Source organism: Lepidothrix coronata, unplaced genomic scaffold (assembly GCF_001604755.1).
Source record: "Lepidothrix coronata isolate B3197 unplaced genomic scaffold, Lepidothrix_coronata-1.0 Scaffold19, whole genome shotgun sequence".
Taxonomy (NCBI): Eukaryota; Metazoa; Chordata; class Aves; order Passeriformes; family Pipridae; genus Lepidothrix; species Lepidothrix coronata.
In genome coordinates, this window is record NW_016690199.1 from 5,728,620 (window position 1) to 5,753,704 (window position 25,085).

Sequence of the window (25,085 nt, forward strand, 5' to 3'; positions counted from 1 at the left end):
CTCGTGCTAATTAGTCGGCAGGCGCATTCTTCCTTCCATTTGAGTCTGGGGTCCGTTTTGGGTACGTGGTCAATGGGTAGCGACCTCGCACTACCGGAATTACCTTTCCCCCAGTTACTGCTCATCCTGGTGGCTCTCGTCCAGACAGCTGGCTCACTTTGGGATTGCCTCCCCTTTCCCTTAAAACAACAGACTTAAACCAAGCACCAACGTTCCCAAACGCTCCTCACCTGGAGGGCACGGGCGGGGTACGGGAGCGTCCTGCGCGTGCGCGCCCCCGGCGTGCCGTGTGCAGCGGGCCGGGGCGCGGGGCTGGCGCGTGCGCGGTTGCCGGGGCGACGGGAACACAACATGGCGGCCTGAGGGGTAACGCTGGCAGCGGGGCCGGGGCGGGAGCGGCTGCTCGCCCGCCCGGCCTGGGACCTGCGGGACGGCGCGGGATGCGCAGTAAGGGGGCGCGAGGGAAAGCCGCGGGCCCTTCCTGAGGGGTGGCGGGGGCCTGGCGCCTCTGGGGGGGCCGGTGGTCACCGAGGGGGCCGCAGCCCCCGGGAGCACCCGCGCTGAGGGGGCCGTAGGTGTTCCTGTGGCCCCTGGGAACGCCGTCCCCACAGCCCGTGGGCAGCTCCTGGATCTCACTTGCCAACCGTGGTCCTTCTGCGTCCCATGACAGGGTGCGAATAGATCTTTGTCCCACTGCTGTGGAGCATCGCTCTGTCTGTCTGCTGGTCTCTCCAAGTGCTTTCTCGGGAATTGCTTCTACGTGTCTTTCCTTCCATCTCTTAGCATCCTTCTTCACATCATCCTGTGTCACACCTTGCACATCTGGCGTGTCTCTGAGTGCAATAATTACATGCCATGGCCTTGTGGCTTTGACTGAAGCTCAATTTCGTGCAGCTTTTTAAACTTCTTTGGATGCTTCTCCCTTCTCAGGTGCATCAGTGTCATACTTAAACATCATGGCTTTTTCTTCCTCAGCATCTTGGCATCTTTGTAACAAAGTGTCTGCTTTAGATTTTTATAACATCCTGTTTTGACTGTTGTAGTGCTGTCTTTTCTGTCATTTTCTATTGGACTTTTTAATTCCAAATGATGATTAATCTTCCATGCTCTCTAGTTACAGTGGTGTTGTCTTTGAATTCCATCACTTGCCCATAATGTTAATTTAGACTGTTCCTTATTTCCTAGGTTCTGTAGCCTCTTGCACATGAAACTGTTATTTTGTTGAACGATTCATGGCCACTTTTTTGGTGTTAGACGAGTTCACATTGCTACGACTTGTTCTTCCTAACCTTTATTTCCCTTTCCACTAACGATTCCAAGCCTGAGCATCTGTGTGTGCTGAAACGGAAGGGAGGGAAGGGGGAGGTTAGATAATATCTGTTACAGATGGCATGAAAGAACTGCTAACCAGTGATTAGGTCTCCTTCATTCAATGTTCTGTGCAAGGGTAATTAAAACACTTCCTTCGATTTCATCCTAGAAGCCTTCAGTCTTAAAATTTTTGACCTTTCTGTCCATCTTCATCTCTGAGTACCATAAATTCAGGTAATCTAACTGGTAATAAGTTTTGTTTTGTAGCTGTACTAAGTTTCATAGCTTACAATTGCTGGGCTGTGACCTGGCTGTTCTTGTTCAGGGTGTGTTTGAAGTCTGTTGTTTTGGTGGGGTTTTTTTGCTGCCTGGTCACTCTCAAAGGGTCAGGATGGTGCTGAAGTGGATTTTTAGGAATCTCCGGAAACCTTGGCTTGTGGATGCAAAATCAAATTTTGTAATAAATTGTTAGTCTAAATTTTATTTCATCTTATTCCATATAAACTCCTATGCTCTTATTCTTACAATGCCTGATTTTCTTTCAGCTGCTGATTGTTCAGAGCTTACATGTTGATTTTATGCTTCAAAGAGATATGCCAAATAACACTATTTTCATTCCTTATTCTGCACGTTGTTCAATTAATTGAAAGTATTCAGGTCTTTGCTGTCATTCTTTTCGCTGGGTGGCTCTCTCTTAAGTTGAAGGCTCAGTTGTTTGTTATGTGTGGAGTGTTTGTCTACAGAGCACTCTGTTGTAAAAAATTTTTGTAACAAGCTTTATATGCTTACATGAAAAACACCTTCAGTGCTGTAAGAATATTTTAAAGAGTGTAAAGGATTAGCTCTTCTTGCACTATTAGAATTCTTCAATTTAAAAGAGATCAAATTGTTTTGAGCCCTCCCCTGTCATCTGGACTTCTCTCGTAGGAGTAAAATACATGTATAGAAGAAAATACAAACAAACCCAAATTATATAAACATATACTATGTGACTTCTTTATATATATGAAGATATTTTCAAGAAATTTGAACAATAATGCTTTCCCTGCATAAGTACTTTGGTTCATTAACACTATGGCTGGTATGCCATAGACATTAAGATCTTATTTTCAGGTCATATGATTTTTTTTTTTAAAAGCCAGAGAATCAATTACTTCCATTTGAGAAAAGAAAAATATGGGATTGCCATTTATTATAATAAAAGAGTAGATCAACAAATAGTTAACTTATTTTGTGTCTGCCTTGGGTATTTTTTTTGTCACAAGGGTGGCTCTGTCATTATATGATCAAGTACAGTCATTGTGTTTCTAACTGGTTGGAGTATAAGTTGCTACCAAAAAAATCCATTGACAATTTCTCTTTGGAATTCTGTAAGAGTGGGGTTTAAATATTCTGAATTTATGATCTCCATCTTATATTTAGCAATTTAGATAGGAAATGAAAACTTACAGTGAGGGTGGAAAACATGGTGCAATGTGTGATTTCTGCTGACAAGGTGTGTTATTTCCTCAGTCCAGTTATCAAATAACAACCACAGGAATTAAACAGTCCCATGGTGCCCTCTCTGTTTCAGAGTCCCTGTTAGAAATTGCCTCCTTTACCCATAATGATTTTCAAATTCTGTTTCTGCTTTTAAAATAGTTCTGCATGTACATTGTCTGTATAAAGTGTATTAGAAGGTGTGAGTGATTTTAAACTACGCTGCATTTTCCAATTTTTCAAATTTAGGTGGCCTGATTAGTTAGTTTATGATGCAGCAGGATGGACAGTGATCAGAAAACCAAAGCAGCAGATGATAAAAATGAGAAGAGCAACCAACAATTTCACAGAAGTGCTGCTACTGTACTGGAGAAAGAGGGAAGGTTTACAAAGGGAAAGTTTCTACTAAATTAAAATATAAGCATTTGGCTCATAAGGAAACGAAACACCTTTTCGTTGTTTCGTTGCAGGGTTTTTTTTTTAACAGGGAGTAAGTGTGAAAGCTGAAGAGAAAAGAGATGAAGACAACACAAATTGATTGTTAGTTGGAAGACAGTGTTAGAATGCCCTTGCCTAAGTAACTTTTCCCTCTGAAAAGTTTCTTGGCAGGCTTTCTCTACTGCGAGGCTGTGTTTATACTTGTAAATTAAACATATCAGGAAATCTTGGACACAAAGAGCAACTGGCACGAAATGGCCCCCATCTCTACTAGCAAATTCTCTTATCTTCCAAAACAGAGCAGTGGGACAGAAACTGCTCGAGAACTGACCTTAGAAGGAGTCCTCACACCAGGCAAGGAAGGTGCCTCACAGAGTGCTGGTTCTCACAGGACAAATCCCTGCCAGGGACTGTTGTCACAGTAAGTAATACAGGCAGCTACACTGAATGTACTGCTGTGGACAGAGCTCGAGACTCCCACAGTTATTCTGACACCCATAAAGGGCTGAATGTGGTAAAAGAAGTTTCCTGCCCTGCCTCCCTCAAAATGACTGGGTTTGGATCTTCCTTGAATAATAAGACCATGTCAAAAGCAACAGCAGCATAAAGCTAACCAGAATTAGGTTTTGCTTAGATGAAATTACTGAAAAAATTATCAAGGATAGAATCTATAGATGCTAAAAATAAAATGAAATAGGAGGATGAAGTGGGTGAAGGTAACCAGGCACTGGGATTGGTAAGGAACAGTTAATCACAAAGCTGAAGGAGAATAAAGGAAGAAAGAAAAGAAATGTCAATTCTGATAGAAATTAGAAGACTGAAAAATTAATATAAATAAAGCTTTCTTCATAACTCTTATCTTACATGCTTCATCTTTTAAACTTCTGCAGAATTAGAATTGACTGAGTTTTCACATCCTTGTGTTTGGAGCACTTCATTGTCAAAGGCAAACATTATTTTAGTGCAAAACTCATACCTGAATTTAATATGGGAATAAAGCTTTAAAGTCAGAAACTGCTTTGCTTAAAAAAAAAAAAAAGCAAAATCAAAACCAAACAACAGCCCCCCCCAAAAAACCCAAACCAACAAATAACCCCTGTGTTAGAATAATGATTCCATGATACACTTGCTTTCCAAAATAATTTTATGTTTTCAGTACAGTATAAATAAAGGTTTGGAGATTTTGGAGGATTTTTTTGTGAGAGAAGCAAAGAATAAATTCAGATATGAGCTGCTAATGTGCTGCAGCAGGGTGGGAAGGGCTGCCTGCAGAGGAATCATGTCTCTGAGCAAGAAGGTGGTAGTTCATTGTCTAAGGATTACTGTATTTTACTTTCAGGAAAGTAGATTTCTGTAATACAGGCAGCAAAACTTCATTTACTGTTTTTCATTATATTTTTTCTCAAATAACTTATGTGTTCACAAAAAAACCCCACCTTTTATTTAAGTTTTCCATTAGTCAGCATTTAACAAATCAGTGAAGAATTGTTATACAGTCATTATAACAATTTCAAACATACTGAAACAGTGTATTTTTGTTTTTAGGATACCAGTTGGTAAGATAGGAGAGGGAGCATTTTCTGATGTCCTGCAGACACTGAGTCTTAGGAGTGGAAAGTACTATGCATGTAAACACATGAAGCAACATTTTGAAAGGTATGCATGATTAACCATAGAAATTCTCTGAAAATCTTACTTAAATTTGGTGGGGAAATACAGAATTAAGACTAAGTGAAGTTTTTTGAATGCTATGGTTTAAAAAGGTTTGCATGTGGTACAGAAAGGGAACTCTGCTGCTGATTAGGCAGGGCCTTCCCATTTGGCACTGGGGGGTTATTTCCTTGAGTGCTCCAGCTGATGTCAACCACTGCATTAAATGCTGCCTGGCCACTGGTTCAAGGGTAAGATAAGATGAATGTGGACCAAACAGTTGATTTCTGCCTTGCCAAATGCACTGAATGGACTTGTCCTGCTTTTCTTTTAACCGTAAATAATAATCGGAGGAGGAAATGTGTCAGTCCTCTCCCTGGAGAAAGCTTTATTCAGGCTGATTTAAATACTGTTTTAATGAAGGTATTTATCCTTAGTCCGTGTATAGCATTAGCTCTACATCATATTTGCATTTATATTTAATTACATCCATCAGCTAGACATTATATGGTCACAAAATAGGTGTTTTTTTATCAGTTAGGAAAATAGAGGAGAGGGCTGGGTGTAGACATAGACTTGACATTCTCCTCCAAGTATGTAAGTGCCAACCAGTGCCTCTTGGGTTATTGACTTTGTATTCTCAGTTAAATATAGTGAGTTCCTAGTGAAATCACTGGGAATGACTCATTTGTACAAAGTTAAATGGGACATTTTGCTCTTAGGTGAGATTTCACAATGTAACTCAGAGCTTCAAAGATTGTATGTTAAAAAAAAGAAGAGGACTCAAATATCTTCAAGTAATGTGGCTTCTGATTCTCTGTTGTGTTGTTAGAGATCTGTTGGTCCATTTATATGTTTCCTACAACTGACAGAATTGTCCAATTTATGATCAAAACAGTATTTAAACCATCTCCTTAACTTTATCAAGGGCAGATGTGTACAACTTAGTGGTAGGGCTCAACAAGCAGACTCTTTCATGTAGCTATCTAAAACATCTTTTAGGCCTTTAGCCCTTTGATAAATTGACTGACAGATTCTTTTGATGAAGTGAACTCTTTTAGCAAAGATAACAGTGTTTTAAGCTGAACCTGCCCATAAAAGGTATTTCTCCTCACTTCAAAGTGGAAAATTTTGTTCTGGTGTTTCGCTTTAAGTCTGACTGTGCAAAGGCAAATGTGTCCTGCTCTGATCCATTCAACAGTGTGCAAAGCTCTTTATTTCCTGCATCCTCCACAGTGCTTCTGTAGCATGGTTTTATTGTTTGTTTGTTAAAGTCCAGGAGGGTAAAAAAATAATTACACAGTAGTTGAATAATGTCTGTTTTTCATGTAAGAGGTTAATTTTAAATGTTACATTTGGCAAGGCATCATGCTGAGCAATGTTTGGAATGTATGCTGCACCAGCACAGAGGAAACAATATCATACATACTATTATGCAACACAAAATTCCTGCCAGGTAGCTCCTTGGCGAGGTAACTGGTGTTGGAGCACAATACGTTACTACATTTCTTGTTTGGGTAAGTCCAGCTACTCCAGGCTGCAAGAAGGATTAAAGCCATTTATTAATTACTGATTTGCTCAGTAAAGAAACAGCAGGCAAACCATTTGTCAGGTCCTGCATTTGAAAGTTCAGCGACAGACTAGAGTGGAGTAGGTTCTGACAGTCTCGTGGCAAGGAACCAAGACAATTATAATCCAGTCCCTGACTCCAAGTCAGTCTTTTCAGTTCAACTTCAGTATGAAACAAGGGAATAATCTGACAGAAATACAAGCAGTAAGGAGGCCGAGTCCACCTCCTACTATCTTTATGCTTACATGAAGTTGTTTTGTAAGTATGATGCGTTCGTTTCTTTCTTCCTTATTCCTTTATTTGAACAATATCCAGTAACTTTTGGGTCTAGAGACAACCTGTAGACACTTAACCAGCTTTTTATTTCAACAGAAAAGAAAAAACAATACATTTCTCAAATTCTGAAGTCTACATCCCTGCCTTTGTTAAGAAAGTGTGGTGTAGCTCTCACTTTCTCTGTCTCTTTTGCAGCAGACAAAAAATATTTTAACATCAGTATTAAAATTACAGACTAAATATATGTTAAGCATAGTTAAATTTCATCTCATAATATGTACTACTTGCTGGTGATTTCAACCCATGTTCCATATCCAGTTTAGTGCTTTCACTGCACATCCTGGCTACTGGGACAGTGTGTTGGTTAGGCACACTCAGAGCTTATCTGCTGGAATAGGCTCTGGTACTTCAAGGATCTTGGTTTGACTTGTCAGTTTGAACTAGGGATCGAGGCAAACTATTTGGCAGTGTCATTTCACAGATAACTTTACAGAAACCCCTTTGCAAGTAGTAAAAGTTTAGGTCTCAGAATGAGACAGCAGCTGAGCTGTGCATTTGGAAAGAGATCAGCCAGTGATGAAGTTGGGTTCCTTATGCTCATTAGGCACTTCAGTGTCTTCTGGGGACATGTTCCATCTCACAGAGTGATCACGTTTTATGACAGCATTTACTCTCCATTGCTTTGCAACAGCAGACATAGCCTTCATTATTCAAATACTTGACACAAAACTTGTCAACTGCTCTAAAATATGTTATATTGCCCTTCAGGCTGTCTTGTTCCTCTGCTCGAGGCTCGGGTGCTACACTGTTAATGACAGGCCTGTTTCCTACAAACACGTGGGAAGCCGGTAACAGTGTCAGCAGCTTGGCTTTCTGGAATTCTCAGTCTCAGCTGCCGTGTTGTTACCCAAGTGTAACCCAGCTGGCCGGCCAGCTCACAGAGCTCCTGCTCTCTGTCTGAGCTGAACTGCAGATTGTACCCCCACCTTTTACTGCCTGGGTTAACACAGCATTGCAGGGCAGATGTGCTGTAATGCAATTATCTTACAGGGAAAACTGAAGACCTAAAGCTGTCTGCCTCTGCAGGGCAGTGAAATGGAAAATAAAGTGTCAGATATATTATATCATGATTATACTTAAAATTGCTGTTGTCAGCAAAACAGTGATTCCAGTCAGATACTCATTTCCATGCAATAGAACACTACTGGTGATCTAACTAGAAAGTATCTTCACATATTGGCTGTAATGGCTTTCCTGCCTTTTATTGTAAAACTGTATCAGTTAATTTACTGGAAATTTCTTGTTCCTGAACAGGGTGATATGCCCAGAAGACATCTTTCTTGAGTAAATCAGTTAACTTCTGCAGTGGACACTTCAAATAGTATAAACTAAAATTATGATACCTCAGACTTAAGTTTAAAAACTTCTATGAGACAGGATCAATTAAAAATGAAAATGTCCATTTTAATACTGGTTAAACTAAGTACTTTTTTCTATGCTGTGTACAAATCAACATGTAAGTTTTATTTCTAGGTTAAAGTCTCCTTACTTGTTTCTGCAGTGATAGAAACACTGGCTATGTGAATTTATGGACATGGATATTTATGAGCTGATAAAAGGTATATAACATATGCTTAAGAAGCACACAAATTCTCTTTGTGTAGATCACAAAGTGGAATTAATTATGTTTCACTTGGTTGTTCACTGTTACAGATTATAAAACTCACAGGGAAATTTTGTGCTGTACTGCTTTTCCCTTTAGCTCTTGTCAGTGGAATATACCCACTTGTTTAAGGCATGAATGCAGGTTTCTCATCAGATCCATGGCCATCTATTCTACAGTCAAACAACCCTGACTGCAAAAGAGAAAATAATTGCTTTATGTAACAAAAAATAAAACTTAAACAGGTTCTTGTGGGTCTCTTCCAACTTTGCATATTCTGTGATTCTGTGATTTGTTAGGGCAGGACTTGAAGTGAGGTAATAAGAAAATTATTCCCATTTTTTTCAAAACTATTGAACCAATGAATAACGATTTTCAGTTTTTATATCTAGTAAAAATGCCTTTTACCAAGTTTTCTTTATAAAATAACATCGTTCCCTGAAACCACCATTATTTAAAAATTCTGGAGCTGTTTGTGGAAGCATGTCAGAGACCACAAAGCTTAAGGAGGAGTTCCTACAAAAAAGTTTAGAACAAAATCTGATTTAAAACCAAATCTTGTATAAACACTAACAGAGAAAGTTACAGCAAATGAAGGGGCATATACTTACAATTCATTATCAAAAGAGGATTATTTTAAATGAATAATTAAGAATTTTTAATGTCTTAACAATTGGAAGATTATTTTAAATAACTGAGCACACAACTGTCATTCAGTGTAACAGAACAAAGACTTGCTCCCGAACATGACATTCGTGACACTGAGCATTCAGGTCTCTAACAAAAGGAGTAACTCTCTTTCTGACCTACATAAGAATGTGAGATTAGAATACAGTTGTTTGCTGATGACTGAAGGAGACATTAGTGTTTGCTGGTTTTAATTAGACATTTTGTTTTTACAGGGTAGATTTGTTATCCTGAGAAGTCAGAGTAATTGCATATTTATTAAAAACAATCCTGCATCTTCTCCTTCCAGGAAAGATACTGTACTTCATTTATGAAAAATCAGAATGTTTAAATTTGTTCTTTAACTGCCTTTTTTTTTTTTTTACAACAGAGTTCTTGCATTCATTTGGTTACATTTCTCAGTGTTTCTCTCCTTTTCATGTGAAAAAGCCTGCTATATCAAGCATTGTATTCAGATGAAAATTAGAATCATAGTTTCAGTATGTTCTGTTTTTGTTGTTTTGTTTTTCTTTTAAATACAGTTTTTATCGAAGTCAGGTTTTCCATAAGAAGATTATCTTCCTACCACTTAGTTTTAATGACCTCCATTTCTATGGCACGGTGAATCAGTTAAAAATGAAATCTGTGTTCAATAGTAATCTGAAATGCTGCAGTTAGGGGGTATCTGAACATTAATCTGGGTCTACCTGAATTTCTTTATATCCTGGTTTTGTGTCTGGACAGTGTTTCCCATGATACAGTGTCTTTTTTTCATGTTGTATGAGGTGGTAGCACATGGGGTGGAGCTTGTCAAATCATGTAATAAAACAGGAAAATGAACAACAGATTCCTATGGAGATTATAATAAATACCCTAAAAAGTATTTTGATATTCTGAAGTATGCAAGCATTTAATCTGTCTCAGGTATAGTGTATTTTTAAGAAATTAATTTTGGAGTTTAAAAGTAAATTTTCATTTACTACAGTTTCCTATGGGGCAGAAATAGTTTTTTATCCATTTCCTCCCCAAACAACTCTAGTTGTGGCTTCTTGCAAAGTCAAGAAATGTAACAACAATAAATACAGCAAAGGGTCCAGGTATGTAATTAATCTGGAAAAATAATCTTATTTCTGAGCCAGAAATCTTATTTCCCAGCCTTACTGACTGAGGATCTTTACACAACAATGGCAAGTAGAAGGAGCTCCTTTGGAATTTTCAGCAGAGTGATTTGAAGGAGTGCATTACTAATTTGTAGAACAATTAAACTGTTCATTAGCGATGCTCTGTCACAAAACCATTTGCAGAGGGTACAAAAGTAGTTACATTTCAGAGGAGTTGTAGTCTTTGGTAAGTTTCTACAGTAACACCAATGCCTGTCATTTCCTGACTGCTCTGTCTTGCCAAATCAGGTTTAATGTAGGTGCAGAACAATTTAAAAAATCTTTACAATAGAAAGATTTAGAGGCAAGCATGGTTTGTACAATATTTTGTAATGAAGAAAAACTTGAAGCAGGAGTTGACTGAAAATGAATTTTTTAATTTAACAAGGTGTATGGAGACACTTGTGTATTAGAACAGGTCACTGTAATGCTACTAATGTGGAAAGTTGATACTTTTGGTTTTTTCCTTAATAAACCAAGAGATCCATGTTACTTCAATCAAGACAAGGCTATTGGTCTTTACATGAAGTCATAATTCTCTTGCTGTTAATTTACAGTGGAATCACAAGTCATATAATAACTGAAGAAGAGTTTTGCCCTTTGTTTAATCAAGAGCAGTTTGGTCATTTAAAGCAACGTAAAAAGTATGTCTCAGAGAGAGGTGTGGGGGATGCCTCAGGTGAAATGACAGAAGACTCAAGTGCCACTGCCTTAGGATTCACTTCACCATTACTGCCAAATAGGGTTTCTCTAATGATAAATTTGGAAGCAGAGGACATCTGCTCCAGGTTCTACTAGTGAACTGTAATGAAAAAGCAATTGAGCATGACTTCTTTTTATGAAGGCCTGATTTCTTAAATACTAGTAATAATCCCAATTGATTTGAGTAGCAGCATTTTATAAAATCTTTTTTATTATAAATGACAAAAATCCTGACGTTTAAAGCACCATTTATCTCCACGGGGGCACTACCACTACAATTCCCAATGTAAGTGGTACTGTGTTCGAAGTGCTTTGTGATCTAATCCTGCTCAGTGGATTATGTGGCTGCCTGGAGGAGCCCTGTAATCAGTTGGGAACACAAGTCCCGCTGGCTGCTAGGACTGGTGGCCTCAATGAGTTACTGTCCTGATAATCTCCCTCCTCCTCCCCAGCCAATTACTCATACTACTGTCATCAGGCAGATCAGTACCTGCTTTGTTTTTCAAAAATGTGATCATTTCTGCCTCCCTTGATGGCATTGCAGCGTTACATAAAGGCATTACAGCAAGATTAAAAGGCCTTTGGAGCCTATAAAAGAAAAAAGCTGAGCAGTTACTGAATGGCTCTGAAAAATAGATAAATTTTATAACTGTAATTATTACCTAACAGCAACAGCAAGCTAAACTACACTGGTTAACCTTTAATTTGCAATTCAAATGCGAACCACAGTCATTTAAGCACTGCAGTAACTTGAGGTGATTGATATGAATCTTGAACCTTAAGGACAATTGCTTTGTGTAGAGAGGAAATTAGATGTTCAGAAGTGAAATATTGCAGTTCTGGTGGAACTTGGGGGAACAGATACTGCAATAAATACATGCAGTAAAAACTAAGGCAGCTTACAGACTCTTGAATTGACAGTTGTTAGCTGAGCTATTCTGGTGCACACTGAAATCTAAATTATGTCTGAAGTTGAGTGGAAAATGGATTACAAAGCTAGCTATAAATGACAGAAATAGTATAATCGAAAAAGGTGATATCAGTGCATCTGTGGAAGCTGAAGAGTAGGGTATTTGCATTCTGTTCTTTACTAAAAAGGACTTACACAACTTGAAATTTTATTCTAGGAAGGAGAAAGCCATTGCCTGAAAAAAAATTAAGAACAACGTGTACCAGTTATGCAAATCTCGAATGCACACATAGGTAAGAGACCTGGTTCAGCAACAGCTTTACAGCACATGTAGCATATATTTAGTTCAGGGTATTTCTAAGCAGAGACATAGAACTGTCTGGGGCAGCAGCAGACACCTGCAGGGAGAGAAGAGGCCATTGCCCAGATGCATCTTTGCTTGCAGCAGAGCCCTGGAAGGCATCAGGCAGCCCGAGCTGCTGCCAGCATCCCAAAGGAGCTCCAGGACCTGTGGCAGGAAGCCCTCCTGAGAGGGGGTGGCCCTTGCAATCCTCAGGTAGTCCTAGTGGGAGCAGAAGCAGAAAGCCTGGCATCCCCTTCCTGGACTTGCCTGTTCCCCATTCCAATACCTGTTGGTGTTGTCTCACCACAGTGGCAAAACTAATTTTTTTACTATGCTGTTGATAAGTTTGAAAAAACTGTTAATTTCTCTAAGTATTTTTTTTTTTACAAATAACTGGAAGCACTGATGTTTATCTTTTTACTGAATTCTTCTCTCTGGTGTGTTTATATTACTACAGAAACAGGATATTTCAGAGAGATGTGAAATCAGAAAAAATAATAAAGGTAATTAATTTCATGTGAGGATATTTAACTCTGAGAAGGTAATGTTTCTTTATGAATAAAGGTGCAGTTTTAAAAAGAATACATACACAGTTACCTCTAATACTGTATTCCTTATCTTGGGGAATGAACCAGCAAGCTTGTTACTAGCTAAAACCTGAAATAACTCAGGTGTATTACAGCCTGCATGTATTCCCTCCAATCTAAAAACCTGTTCTTATCCTCTATTAATATATATTTTCCTTTGTGTTAACCTAGATACAAGTAGTAGGGCTCAGTTCTGGAGTTCTTTCTTTCTACATTCAATTCCTACATTTAGTGGAAGTTATACAAAAGTGAGAAGACATTGGCTTTCAGAAGATTTCTTCATTGGAATAATTTCTCCTGACAGTTTCAGAAGGTTATTCTGCTAAAAGTTTGAAAAGCAAGGCTTTTTAAATTCAGTTTATGCAACTTTATTTTCTGGAGGTAAATTTTTCTTTTAAGTCACAGAAGTGTACAGGAGAAGCCAAAGCCACCTATTATATCACTGCTAAACAGAAGAACTCTAATAACTTAATCTAGATGTCCTATTTAGCAGCCTTCCCTTCAGTAATAGTCCATATGCTCTTCAATTAACTCTTAGGTCTTTCTTTTAATGATGTACAGAATGGTACATGCACATACTATGGGACAGAGATTACCTTCAAGCCTGGAGCTACTTGCTATTTAAATGGTATTTACTTGCTATTTACTGCTATGATACCCCTGGTATTTTGGAAAGTTTCTTCTTAAAGTAATCTGTCATTTCTTTTATGATGACTTCACACATTTAAGGAAAATACTTGATTGAATATTTCACTGTTCGTAGTTTGTTGAAATTCATTACTTGTTTTTGCAGCAGAATACCTTGAAGTTGGGAGATTTTGGATCCTGTAGGGTATCTGTTCTCAGCAGGCACATATGGGCTGTGCCTCCCCACGCTGGTACCAAACACCTGAATGTTTCCTTGCAAATGGCCACTAAAGTTACAAAATGGGTATGTGCAGTGCTGGCTGTGTTTTCTGTGAAATCACAAGGTACAGTGTTCAGTGGAAGGCTTTTCTTATTGTTATTCAAGGTAATCAAAAGTAAATAAATTAAGGGCACGTGGTAACATGATCTTCGTTTCCATGGATTTGTGGAAGCTTCTTCTGTGCTTAATCTGCAGGGTTCATGAGGCAGTAATCCGGTCTGGCCTGGCACTCTCTTCACCCTATGGCAGGTTAGTAATAAAAGCAGTTGCATATTCAAGAGAACATAGTACAACCAACATTACAACCATTTTATTTACAAAGAAAATAACATTTTTGAACACTTTTTTCCCCCCAATGACTTAATATTTAGTAAAATTTTACTTTTTCTGCTTTTCTCTGTATATAGTATGGCTCATTTCCTCTCATGAGCATCACTAACTATCCTCAGTGTAGTTAATACACTTGGTGATGAAATATTTCCCTCTTTTTTGACTTACTAATAGTTTTTGCAAAACCAGAGGAGATTAGAGAATACACTCCCTCTGATTTATGACTTTGATTTCTAGTATAGTGCATTTAAGACCCTGGTGCTGTTTAAGACCTCGTGTCCTGGGATATTTTGAAATCAGATTCTGATGAAGGAAGAGTTCAGGAAAACCCAGATTAAACTCCTTTAAGCTTTTTGGTGATGATGAAACTATAACTCAAAAAATTTGTCACTAGTCTTCAAGAAAAAAGGAAAAATAACCACCATGAGTATTTCTCCAATATCTTTGTACCCTAGCAACAGCAGCAGTTCTTCTTTATTCTCCTCCCACACTGCTGTCTATGATATGCAACCAGGAGTGATAACATTTGCTTTGCTTCTTTCCTCCTCCTCCACATGGCAAGTGCAGCTGCTGCCATCACCATCACATTAAATGACAACCATTATGCTTTGCCTGCTAACTTGTAGAAACAGTTCTGCTTCGGCCAGAAAACTGTTAATAGAAAAATCCCAAATGTGGCAGAACTCTTGCAAAGTAATTGGGACCAAAAGCCTTAAAAATGCCACGTTGTTTCATTTCAGTTTGAATCAGGTGGGCTTTGAAGTTTGGCAAGAAAATTACACACTGCAAACTCTCTAAGTTTTCTTAGGGCAAAAAAAACCCTTAAAAATATTTCCTTGTAATTTTAGCTTAATGTAAAAAATTTCACTTCTTGCAACCACTGCACATTTTCAGAGACCTTATAGGTGTGCTCAGAGAGAAATGAGGGATGTTTATTGGAAACTGCCAAATTAAAGAGATAGTCTTGCCAAGCTAGAGGATGTTATGGACAGGATTGTTTCATTTTCAGTGTATCATGCAGTTGTTGCTGTTCAGTGTTTGTATAAGCCTTTATGCTTTACACGGCATTGTGTAAGAACTTTTAGTCTTTTATTCAGCCACACTGATCTTTCAAATCTTAGTTTCCCTCTTTCTGTTCCTTCTAAATCGTGATTTCTGGATTGCACTTTTTCATGGCTTGCACAGTTGTTCTTCACTATGTTACAGTTTTACATTCAAAGACAGCACATTTTTTTGTTCACACAAGCTACTCCCAGCTGCTTGTCTTGATACAGCTGCACAACGTGAATCAGATCTTTTCTCTCCTTCCTCAACTCAAAGCTTTATGAAGACATTCAGAGTAGTGTGCAGCCAGCTGTCTGATTGAATTTGCAAACAGTTAAAAAGAAGTTTACCCTGTCTACAAAGAGGGCCAAATGATTTGCTTTCAAGAGTCATATGGTGCTGCTGAAGTGTTTCTTAAATTATAAGCCCAAGGAAAAAAGTAACATGTACAGGAAATGAATGGTAGTGGACCTGACTAAAGTCAGATTGCTCTGTTATGATAACAGTGTTTTCAAGGACTCTATACAAGTTTTATATTAACTGAGGATCAAGCTCAGGAATGCAGTTCAAATTACCATCTTTCCAGTATTCCTGCTTGCAGAGAACCTGTTTGTTAGGAATAGATATGTACTTCTATGTGCATACATAGCAAGAGGGACTGCTTGACTTGCTGTCTTAAAATGAGGAAACCCCATTGTCTTCTGGGATCTGCCACTTTACTAGAAGTAAACAAAATCCCAGATCCATTGTCCTTCACCAAGAGGGATGTTCTCTTTACATATTTTACCCAAACCGGTGAGGAGAGTTTACAGCTACAAGTTTCTGTTTAAAAACCCAAACTACTCTTTCCATCCAAACCTGCAGTTGTGTTGCTCTGCCTCTCACGTTATCCATCAGTTGTTGGTAGGTATTATTAAACTGTCCACAGATGAGTCATTCTAACGTGTTATCTTCTTTAGAAATGATTTTTTTTTTTTTTAATCAAAGTGGCAGCTATGCAACTAAACTAGTTTAACTGTGTCTTCTCTAGTGCTAACACCATCTCTTACCTTGCAGTTTTCTTGGACCTGATGAGCTGGACCAAATTTCAAAAATCCACATTATAGGCACTCTTGCTAAAACAACTCTCAAGAAGTTCAAGCAGTAAGTATAAACTCCCACAGTTATTAATCTCACTGTTTAAATATCTACAGCAGAACTGTACAGCCCTGTGCAAATTCTGCTCCGGGAACCACCACAAACACCTCATTCCGTGCTGACCCAAGAGCAGCGTCTTCTATCCCTACCCAGAGAGAGTCAGACCAGAGAAAATCTGAGCCTATGTCAGTCTTATTTGGCCTTTTATTTCCATAGTATCTTTAAGGCCAATGATGTAACATTTTAGGAAAGAAAACATCTTTTTCCTAAGTACTACTTACTTGTCCCTAATAAATGATTACCTAAATCTGATGAATTCTTTCTTTTCAGTAAATTGTAATCCTCTCTGAATATGCATGAATAATTTTTTCCTTAGCTTGCTTAACACAGGTCAAGAATTTCTAGTTTTGATTTCCCCTTTAAAAAAAGGAAAAGGAAAACCTCCTCTAGCGCACAAATTGACTGCCAAAGGTTTCTCTCTCCTGCATGCAATGATAAAATATGACCACAATTAGAGAACTGCTGCCCATCAAGCATTACAGCACCCTTATTTTCAGGAACTCTGGTGACTTCATATCACTTCATTCTTGAAGACTAAAATCAGAAAGTTTGGGGAGTGCTGTCCTTACTTCAGCTGGACTGAAATGAAATTTGCTTCCAGGGCGAGTTCTTGGCTTGCAGTACAATGAATGTAACTCAAGTCAATGTAATTGTTTGCCTTGAGTCCAAACCTCACTTAAAGCACAACTGATGTTTTTCTCTACTCTTTCCCCCAGACTTTTTAGGGCAGCTGATACACAAGCTTTGACCGTGCACAAAAAACTAAGATTATTAAGAAATACATAAGGGCGAGTACCTCCGTATTTGTGCCAAATTCCAAAGGCAAGTTTAAGACAGGTAGTATTTAAGTGGAAGAATTGTCAGCCCATTTAGAGAAAGTAATTTGTAGCACTGAGCTTGTTAGCTAGAAACAAATGTTTAACTTAAGCTGATTACTTGGGTTTATTCCGTCTGCCTAAACACAGATCTTTATTTGGTCTGATGCCTTTCCCCCTCCCCCCAAATCCCTGACAGACATGAGTTAGAATTTAGAAGCTCTGATACCCCATAATCCCTTCAGTAGACTTTTGTCAGAGTTACCGTTATTTAAAGGGTCAGCTCCGCCTTTATTTTTAAATATCACCATCCTGGTTTTGCTGTCTGCCTTTGGCTTAAAGAGTTTGCAGATGAAGTTGTGGCAGAGACAGAAAGTGTGCTTTTGCCTTTTCAGGGCTTCAGTCTACATTTCGAGCAAATTTAGATGATATCTGGGAAAATCCTAAGCTTTTTTTTGACACAAAATAAAAAATTAAGATCTGATTAAAAATTCTGGCAAACTAAAACTTTGTTTATATACCAGCTATGTGAAAAAACTCAACGTATTCACTCTTAAGGGTTTGCTGTATTGACAGGGTGAGATGGAACTTAGTACTACATCAAAAACTTTCAAATACAGGTTTTTCTCAAAAAAAACCTTGCTACAGTAGCAAAGAAAAATTATAAATTATTTTCTGCTTTGCAGTCAACCTTGAAAGCATGAACTCTCCTTCCATAGGAGAAGCTACTTTTTCCACCAGTTTAGGTCTGGAGTTCATCAATGTAGGCTTTGTAAGGAGTTCCTTTAGGAAAGATGGCAAGAAACATCAAGTGAGGCAAGTCATTTTTATAAAAGAATGAGCTGAAATAGTATTTGGCCAAGGTTTGGGGTTTTTTTCTCTGATTATTTGGATTTTCTCTTTTAATTTTATTCCTTAAGATGTTCTCAGAAAAAACCCTGAACCTTGTTTATTTATTTTAAAAGCATTCTCTTAGGAAAGTCCAGGGAAAAAAAACAAACAACAAAACAAAATGGATCTCCTCTTGGAGATTTACCAAAATGAAATTCTTCTGGAGTAGCCAAATTGACTTCCTGTTCTACTCCTACACTGCACTCAGTTTTCTGGGCACCTAAGGAAAGCGGTGGAAACCCTGTGTTCCAGTCTGTTAAATTTATTGGATCAAACATTGAGGTGTAGGCTCTCACTCGCCCATTGAAGCGTATTTCAAACTTCTGTTGCTTCCTCAACAGTCTGAGAAACAGAAGGCATTTAAGTCTTCCCTGAAACATTTCCACTCGCCTGCTTTAGAAGGAAGAGTGAGGAAAAGCACGGCTGTGCAGTGAAGAGAGACCCAGTCGTGCTTCTGCTGTTAAAGATCTAACAAGAACAGCAGTGCCTGGTTTTTTGTTGCTCTGACAATTTGTAGGAAAACCCCACAAGGTTTGAGGGCTGCTCTCCTATCATTTTGGTATTCTGTTCCTGAAGTGGGTCAATATTTAATTAAAGCATTGTTCTGGCAGAGCACAGAGCATTCTGCATTTAACTTCCTAAGTATTTGTTCCTTTTAGAACCTGGTGGAGGAGGAGGTTGGTTAAAAATAACATGAAAAGGATTCTTTGAGCTCAAGTATTAGGAATGGAATGTTATCTACAGAATGTAAGTTTTCAAATTACATTACCAATGTCAGCAAACTGCTGTACTTTTTTTAGATTTAAATTTTATTTCTTTTTTGGTCAGCTCTAGAAATTATTCTCCTCCTGTATTCAGCAACTTCCACCTCAGGTTTTACTGAGATTCTGCAGATTGTGCAATCATATGAGATACTTGGTTTTGATGCAGTTTCTGTAACTGTTGAATATTTTTATGTAACTATAAGCTAGCTAAAAGCTAAACCAACTTTTTATCTGATTCAAAAGCAAGTAAAATTTACTCATAGTTTGCTTCAAGCCATTGATCTAAACTTTAATCAGAAGTCTTAAGAGGGACTGATATTGCAGCCAGTGGCTTAAAAGCACAGTGAAGGCATGTAGCTCATCATACTTCAGAAATTTTGCACAGTAAACAGTAACAATTTAATAGAATGTTAGTTTCCTATTGCTATAAAAGGTAAGAGTTAAAGGGAAACATCCTTATCTTCCTTGGAAAGAATCATTCTTCCAGCTTGATACCATTGATTTTAAAACTCCTGAGATCTAAAAATTTGCATTAATTAATTTGCAATACTTAAGTTTGGTGATGTGTTCCAGAACAGTTTTGTTATTTAGAAAACAAGAGTCTGTGCAAGTCATACTCACCTGGGGGGTTAAAAATCTTCTGCCTACCAAGTGTTTATGGAGGCCAGGTTTGGCAAATAACTTTTTTGGGTTTTTTTATAAATTATAGAAGTTAGTCTGCTCATAATTGGGAAGTGATCAGCGTTTTTTTCCATAACCAAACACCGGGGTTTGGTGCTGCTGTTCAAAAACCCAGCCATGAGCAGGAGGCAAAGGGTGTGTTGTGAGAGAGGCACCATGAAAAACACACTGGGGAGCAGAGCACATCACATCCAAGCGTTAGGCATCAGTTTGAGATTACTGCTCTAAGTTCAAACTATTTATTTCTAATCAGTTAAGATGCAGCTCAAACAATGCAGTAAAATATAGGTTAACAAAAAGATTTTGTAAAGATACAAGTCATCTAGAATAAAAGTTATGCCCATTATGCTCTCATTACGCTCCTTTTGTTGTGGTTTGTTGGTTGGTTGTTTCTTTCAGAAGAGGCCTCTCAGCACTTTTAAGGTTCTTTTGTGACTGGATTAGATCCTATTCCTTGTTCTACCTTTCAGATTCTGGGCAACTTTGAGCACACCCGAATTCCCCAGAATGTGGGGAAGCTCACGAGACTCAAGTTCTTTATGAGTCCTTTTGACATCTACTGCTTAAAAGCACTTGTCTGTCTTATGTTTATCTTCATGTTTTGAAGAAGGTATTATTTTCACATACTGTACTGAGGATCAATGTGACATTTACTAGCAGGTTCTTTAAAATGTGAAAATATTCACAGGGTAAATGTGGTGGTGCATACTGTGGGAGTCATTTTTTTGTATTTATTCAAATTTGACTATCCAAGTTAAATATTGTGCACCTGCATCACGTACCTTTGTTCAATTTATTCTGTTTGTTCATAGCGAACTTTCAGAATCTCAAGAGCAAGAATGGAAAAATATCCCACCCTGGCAAGAATTCTTGTAAAATAGGGCTACAGCACTTAAACAAGGCTCTGCAGGGAAACCTGTACTGCTGCTACTCGTCCTAGGTGTGCCAGAGGAAGAGCAGATTTCTCTTACTAGGACTGAACAAATACATAAGCTGAGTTTTAGTGGAGGAAGTGCTCTGCACCAGTAGAGTGAGAACATCGAAACAAAGGGAGAATTAAACAGCAGAACACAGTGGTACAGGTAACTGCTCTTTCTCATTTTATTAAAACCCATGTGGATGGATGCTGCTTTCCTCCAGTCCCAAGCAGAAAATGTGCTCCTGACCACGGTGTCTCCCAAGTGCAGTGAGGGTACATAAAACTACCGTGACTGGATGAGTTTTCCTGCTCTGTTACATGTTCCAGTTAATCATCTCTCTACTTTGTCCTGCTTTTATGTTAGCACCTTATACTGACGGAGAACTTCCACCATAAGGCAATCCTGTATTTGTTTGAATAACTACCACAGGTTTCTATATATATTAAATAGGTTTATACATATGTATATATAAAAGAAAGGTGTGATACTACACTTAGGAAATGGAATTAAGGACTGCAAGTCTATAGGCAACACAGTGTAACAGCAGCCTCAGACTTCTTACCTTTGGAACTCTTGAGCAGAAGGTGCCACGAGCTTATCCAGTCTTTTTTCCGTAGAGGAAAATGGTGAGTTGCTTAGTGCTAATATGTCTGGAGCTGAGCATAGTGTGCAGCAGTAAAAATGATGGTCTGAAAATGGGTAACTTACTGGATCCAAGGGAGCTTGCTCTCCACTGTTGTTAATTCCTTACAAAAAAACAGAGGACAAATCCTACTACCCACATTTGACAGATTGTTTCCACTCTAAGAGCTCTCTTACCTAGCAGGAGGTCAAAACTCAGATTAGCAGAATATGTTCCTGATAGAGATGTATTAATTGTGTTGGTAGCTTCCTGTAATCTTTTTCTAGAAGCCTCAAACCACAGATGCTGAAATTTAAGTATTTCAACTAAAAAAAAAAAAATTCCCTCAAATTGTGTTTGCACAGTTTGGTACCTTCCTGATTTCAAAAGTGTTATTGCCAGTTTCCTTTCATAATTAATATATCAGGTAGGTGATTATTCATATGCCAGGAAAAATACAAAGTGAGAATTCTCGGTAAGTTTTAACCTGAAGAGAAGAGGCTACCACAGTGACATCTTGTATGTTATCACATACCCTGTATCTGGGGCGGTCCGGCTGTTATCATGAAAATGGCAATGTCACATTTTTGCTGTGAAAATTGCAAATCTGAAGTAAGTGAAGGACCATGTTGGAATTTTGTTTCATTTCTTTTACACTTTCAGGTGGATCTTACACAGTGTGGCACATACAGTGCTTCAGGGATATTTATTTCATAACAAGTTCTTTGCTGTTAACCCTCTGGAGACAATTTACGCTTCTCTGGCAGTTGGATGAATAAGCAAACCTGAGTTTTCCCACCTGCTTTATAGTTACAATACATCAAACTTTAAACTGCAAATTGGCAAGTATTGTTCCTACCCTCATTCTGTCAGCTAGAATTCCATATTGAGATTATTTGTGTACCACTTATTTTTTTTAATGTAGTAGGAAAAAGTTTATTAAGAGCTGTATCTACAGTAGAACTCTAAAGTTCTTTCCCGGTAAGTTATTAGTATCCTATTTATTCCTATAAGATTTTTTTTCCCTATGGTATAGAGTGTGGCACAAGCAGTTCAAACTTCCAGATGATTGCCCAAATAGTAAAGAAGAAAAGAAAACGCACACAATATTCCTTGTGTGCTGTTGAACTAGGATTTGTGGCAGGGACAACACAGATACGAGTAGCTGCTGTTGTTACCCTGATGTTGGATACTGCAGTTCTTTCCACATTGGTTTTGTATTTTTCCAGCTGAAGGAAAAAAGTCTTTTAAAGTTACTGCATATTTTGTCAACTCTTTCATTTTGACTCAGACCGTATGAAGCACATACATAAAAGAAGTCTACAGAGAGATAACTACACTAGTTTTCAGTGACAAGGTTTATCTGTATTTTAACAGTTAAACCCACTATGTTAATAAAACAAGACTTCTGAACAATAATCCTGCTCAGTTTCAGTATTTTCCCCATCCCTCGTATTTTAGAAGAACACAAATAGATAAGCATTGTAAAGTACAGCTCCATCTTGAATGAAGTAGGCAACTAATTCCCAGCTTATAAACAAATCTAGCAGTTCCCTACATGGCTGCATAGCAAGATTACGACTTAGTTACAAGGAGATACTGCAGCTGCTTCTCCCAAAATTTTTGTTAATTTCTGGGGGAAAAATCGCTTCTCATGCCAGAAAATGTCTAAATTTTACATGTAATTAAAAAATTTCTACCAGGCTTTATCGTTGGAGAGCAGGAAGGGCAGTAACATGTCCCTCAGATACAGCTCGTACACCCTCAGGCAAGTTCACGGTCCCAGGCGAGCAGCCTCCGTTCCACTCTGCCTGCAGGATTCCAAAATCCCAATTGTGATCATTGCTACATAGGATAAAGGGAAGAATGTGATGGATACTTCTATTTTCCAAGGCTTGACATGGAGCAGCATCTCTGGGGGGAAAGAGGAGTTAATCTTTGCAAGAGCTACTGAAAACAATTTAAGTGTTGTGTGTTGTGTTGCTGACTGGTTAAAACTGAGGAGTGTTCAGACAAACAGCGTTTAACCTCTGCAGATCCATGGATCTGTCTGACCCTGTCACACTTATCAGTTTAAGAGTGTTGAATTATAAATGAGATGCCTGATGTAAAACAAAAGAGTCTCAGAATACTCCAGTATGTTGACCCAGTTTCTGACTGCCAAGTCAGAAAGAGTGTACAGCTACTACTCTGGGATCTTCCACTTCCCAACTCCAAACACACGAGACTACAGGATTACCTCATGAAGCTCTGCCTGTGAGACTTGTGCTGTATGATGTATTTAAACTTCATTATGTGTTTGGAGATAAGCTGTTAGGAATGAGAACAGAACAATTGTATTTCACTTTCCTAAGTGAAATTCAACTCTATTAAATAAGAAGTAATACTCTAGGTGAGATATTTTTGAAAGGAATTTGTTCTACAAAGTTTAGATAGTATTTCTGTACCAAACATTTAATTCAACAAAGGATTGGTTACATCAAAAGTGATCGAATTTGAACAGAAAGTAAACAAAAATGCATATTCAAGATAGTTTAATATGTATTTTCTGAATTAGAAATATCACTTTCTTAAATGAATGAGAATCTCTAGTGTAATGATCCGTTACTCCCCTCCCCCATCACTGAATTACATTATTTATACATATAATACAGAGCCGATTGCCGTTGAAAACAACAATATTAAAATAAATGTTTAATAGATACAAAGGATCTTTTCTCCACAACATAGTTTTTCTGGTGTCTGAACACCAATTTTAAAGTAATTCTCTATTAGCATTAAACTATTTAAGTGCAAAACAATTTTGTTTTAAAAAAATCTATGATTGCAGCATCCATCTTCCTGAATAACATTTTGAAGCCAGAAAGTAATGACTTTCATTTTCCATGAGTGCATTCCAGGCTGTCTTCTAGCCATCTCTGGTTAAAAAAATCAGTGCAAAATAAACAATGGTGAAGTACTAGTTTAACCATTGAACTTACTTGAATTTAAGAAACATATCTTATTTTACACTATATATATATATATATATCTTTTATTTATATATTTATATAGAGAGATTAAATTACACTGGACTTGAAAAGTATAAAGAAAACCAAATATGTTACTACTTTTTCCTGCAGCACCAAAGGAAGCTTTTTGCTTTTTCTCCAATGCAAACTCTTCCTTGGGTGAGCAGCCTACCAGGATTGGCTGTAGTGAGAACCCATTGCATTTGTCCTTTGCAAGTCACTATGTGATTCACATAATTCCATGTTTACACTCTGCCACATTAAAATTTGTGATGCTCTTTGCCTGAAGAACAGCTCCTGGTTCCACTGTCATTACTTCTTGTCCTGCGTTCAGAGATTTGCTAGCAGTAGTGTGATGGCTATACTACAGTTCCACTTGGAGAATTGGCCTGGTTTTGGGATGACAATAAACCCTGCAAACAAAGCAGTTTACATTAATCCAGCAAGAGAACCTGACATGAATTTTATAAAGTTCTTAACCTGAACCTACAATGAGTACAATTTATTTTTACCACCACTTGCTTACTCCAGACATCAGCACCTTCTTCTACACAGGCTCTAAGCCACCACGGTCTCAGCCAAGCAGCACACAAAGAGCTCTCAGTCGGGAACAAAACGTGTGCGTTTAGGACACGGAAAGGATCTGATCCCAGCATTTGGTTTAATCTACCTTGCACTTTTGAGTCATTGCGAACTGTGAAACTTTAAAAATCATACACCAAAAAAGTGATCAGCATTTTATTAGGGCAGTGACAAACAAACCTATTCCACTATCAACAAGTCTGACACCTGACCGGACAGGGAAACGCTCCATCTCTTTTATGTGATCGAGTATTACAAGCTTTGAATAGAAAAATACATAATCTAACCAAATATTTGTTTTGGTGATTTTAAAAGAGAATGGAACACTGACAAGAGCTCAGTAAAAGTTTCCCATGACAATTCAAGCTCACATTCAGGAAAGCTTTTTACCAGCTGCTTTAACCACCGTGCCATTCAAATCAAGAGAGACCTGTTCCATTTCAGACACAGCCCCGCGACTGCGCGGCCCCCTCGCTACACAGGGGCTACTGCTCTGGATTAAGGCAACTATACCTATGGATAGACCTGTGGATACCAACAGGCAGACTACAGTTCAGATTTGTGCA

At 38.2% G+C, this 25,085-nt stretch overlaps 3 protein-coding genes across 21 annotated transcripts in view; 1 reads left to right on the forward strand and 2 right to left on the reverse strand.

Moving 5' to 3' along the window:
• The window catches only part of ZNF839 (zinc finger protein 839), a 13,755-nt gene extending 13,387 nt beyond the window's left edge, over positions 1-368 (reverse strand). For 2 of the 3 annotated variants that reach the window (XM_017807444.1, XM_017807443.1), the window contains exon 1: positions 104-267. Coding sequence is in view for 1 of the 3 variants with exons in the window: in XM_017807442.1 (XP_017662931.1) it covers positions 231-353 (123 nt within the window). In the remaining 2 variants the exon portion in view is untranslated. Of the gene's footprint in view, positions 1-103 lie in introns of all 3 variants that reach the window. The other variant, XM_017807442.1, reaches the window with a different exon arrangement.
• On the forward strand, positions 337-23,543 carry MOK (MOK protein kinase). Of its 13 annotated transcripts, none has more exons than XR_001873584.1 (11): positions 337-447; positions 3,528-3,649; positions 4,774-4,884; positions 12,043-12,118; positions 12,626-12,671; positions 13,294-13,383; positions 13,858-13,911; positions 16,093-16,179; positions 18,599-18,686; positions 20,208-20,466; positions 21,590-23,543. XR_001873584.1 is itself a non-coding variant. In XM_017807453.1 (6 exons), the coding sequence occupies exons 2-6, from the start codon at positions 3,483-3,485 to the stop codon at positions 17,017-17,019; spliced, it is 489 nt and encodes a 162-aa protein (XP_017662942.1). In that variant the 5' UTR covers positions 343-447; positions 3,040-3,482; the 3' UTR covers positions 17,020-17,988. The 13 variants fall into 13 exon arrangements, 1 of the variants encoding a protein (XP_017662942.1); XR_001873582.1 differs by lacking the exon at positions 337-447 and adding an exon at positions 13,549-13,686 and having other exon boundaries at positions 3,049-3,649; XR_001873581.1 differs by lacking the exon at positions 337-447 and having other exon boundaries at positions 3,049-3,649; positions 13,549-13,911.
• The window catches only part of WDR20 (WD repeat domain 20), a 45,849-nt gene continuing 44,207 nt past the window's right edge, over positions 23,444-25,085 (reverse strand). For 3 of the 5 annotated variants that reach the window (XR_001873575.1, XM_017807451.1, XM_017807449.1), the window contains one exon: positions 23,851-24,350. Coding sequence is in view for 3 of the 5 variants with exons in the window: in XM_017807451.1 (XP_017662940.1) it covers positions 24,297-24,350 (54 nt within the window). In the remaining 2 variants the exon portion in view is untranslated. Of the gene's footprint in view, positions 24,351-25,085 lie in introns of all 5 variants that reach the window. The other 2 variants (XM_017807446.1, XM_017807445.1) reach the window with 2 other exon arrangements.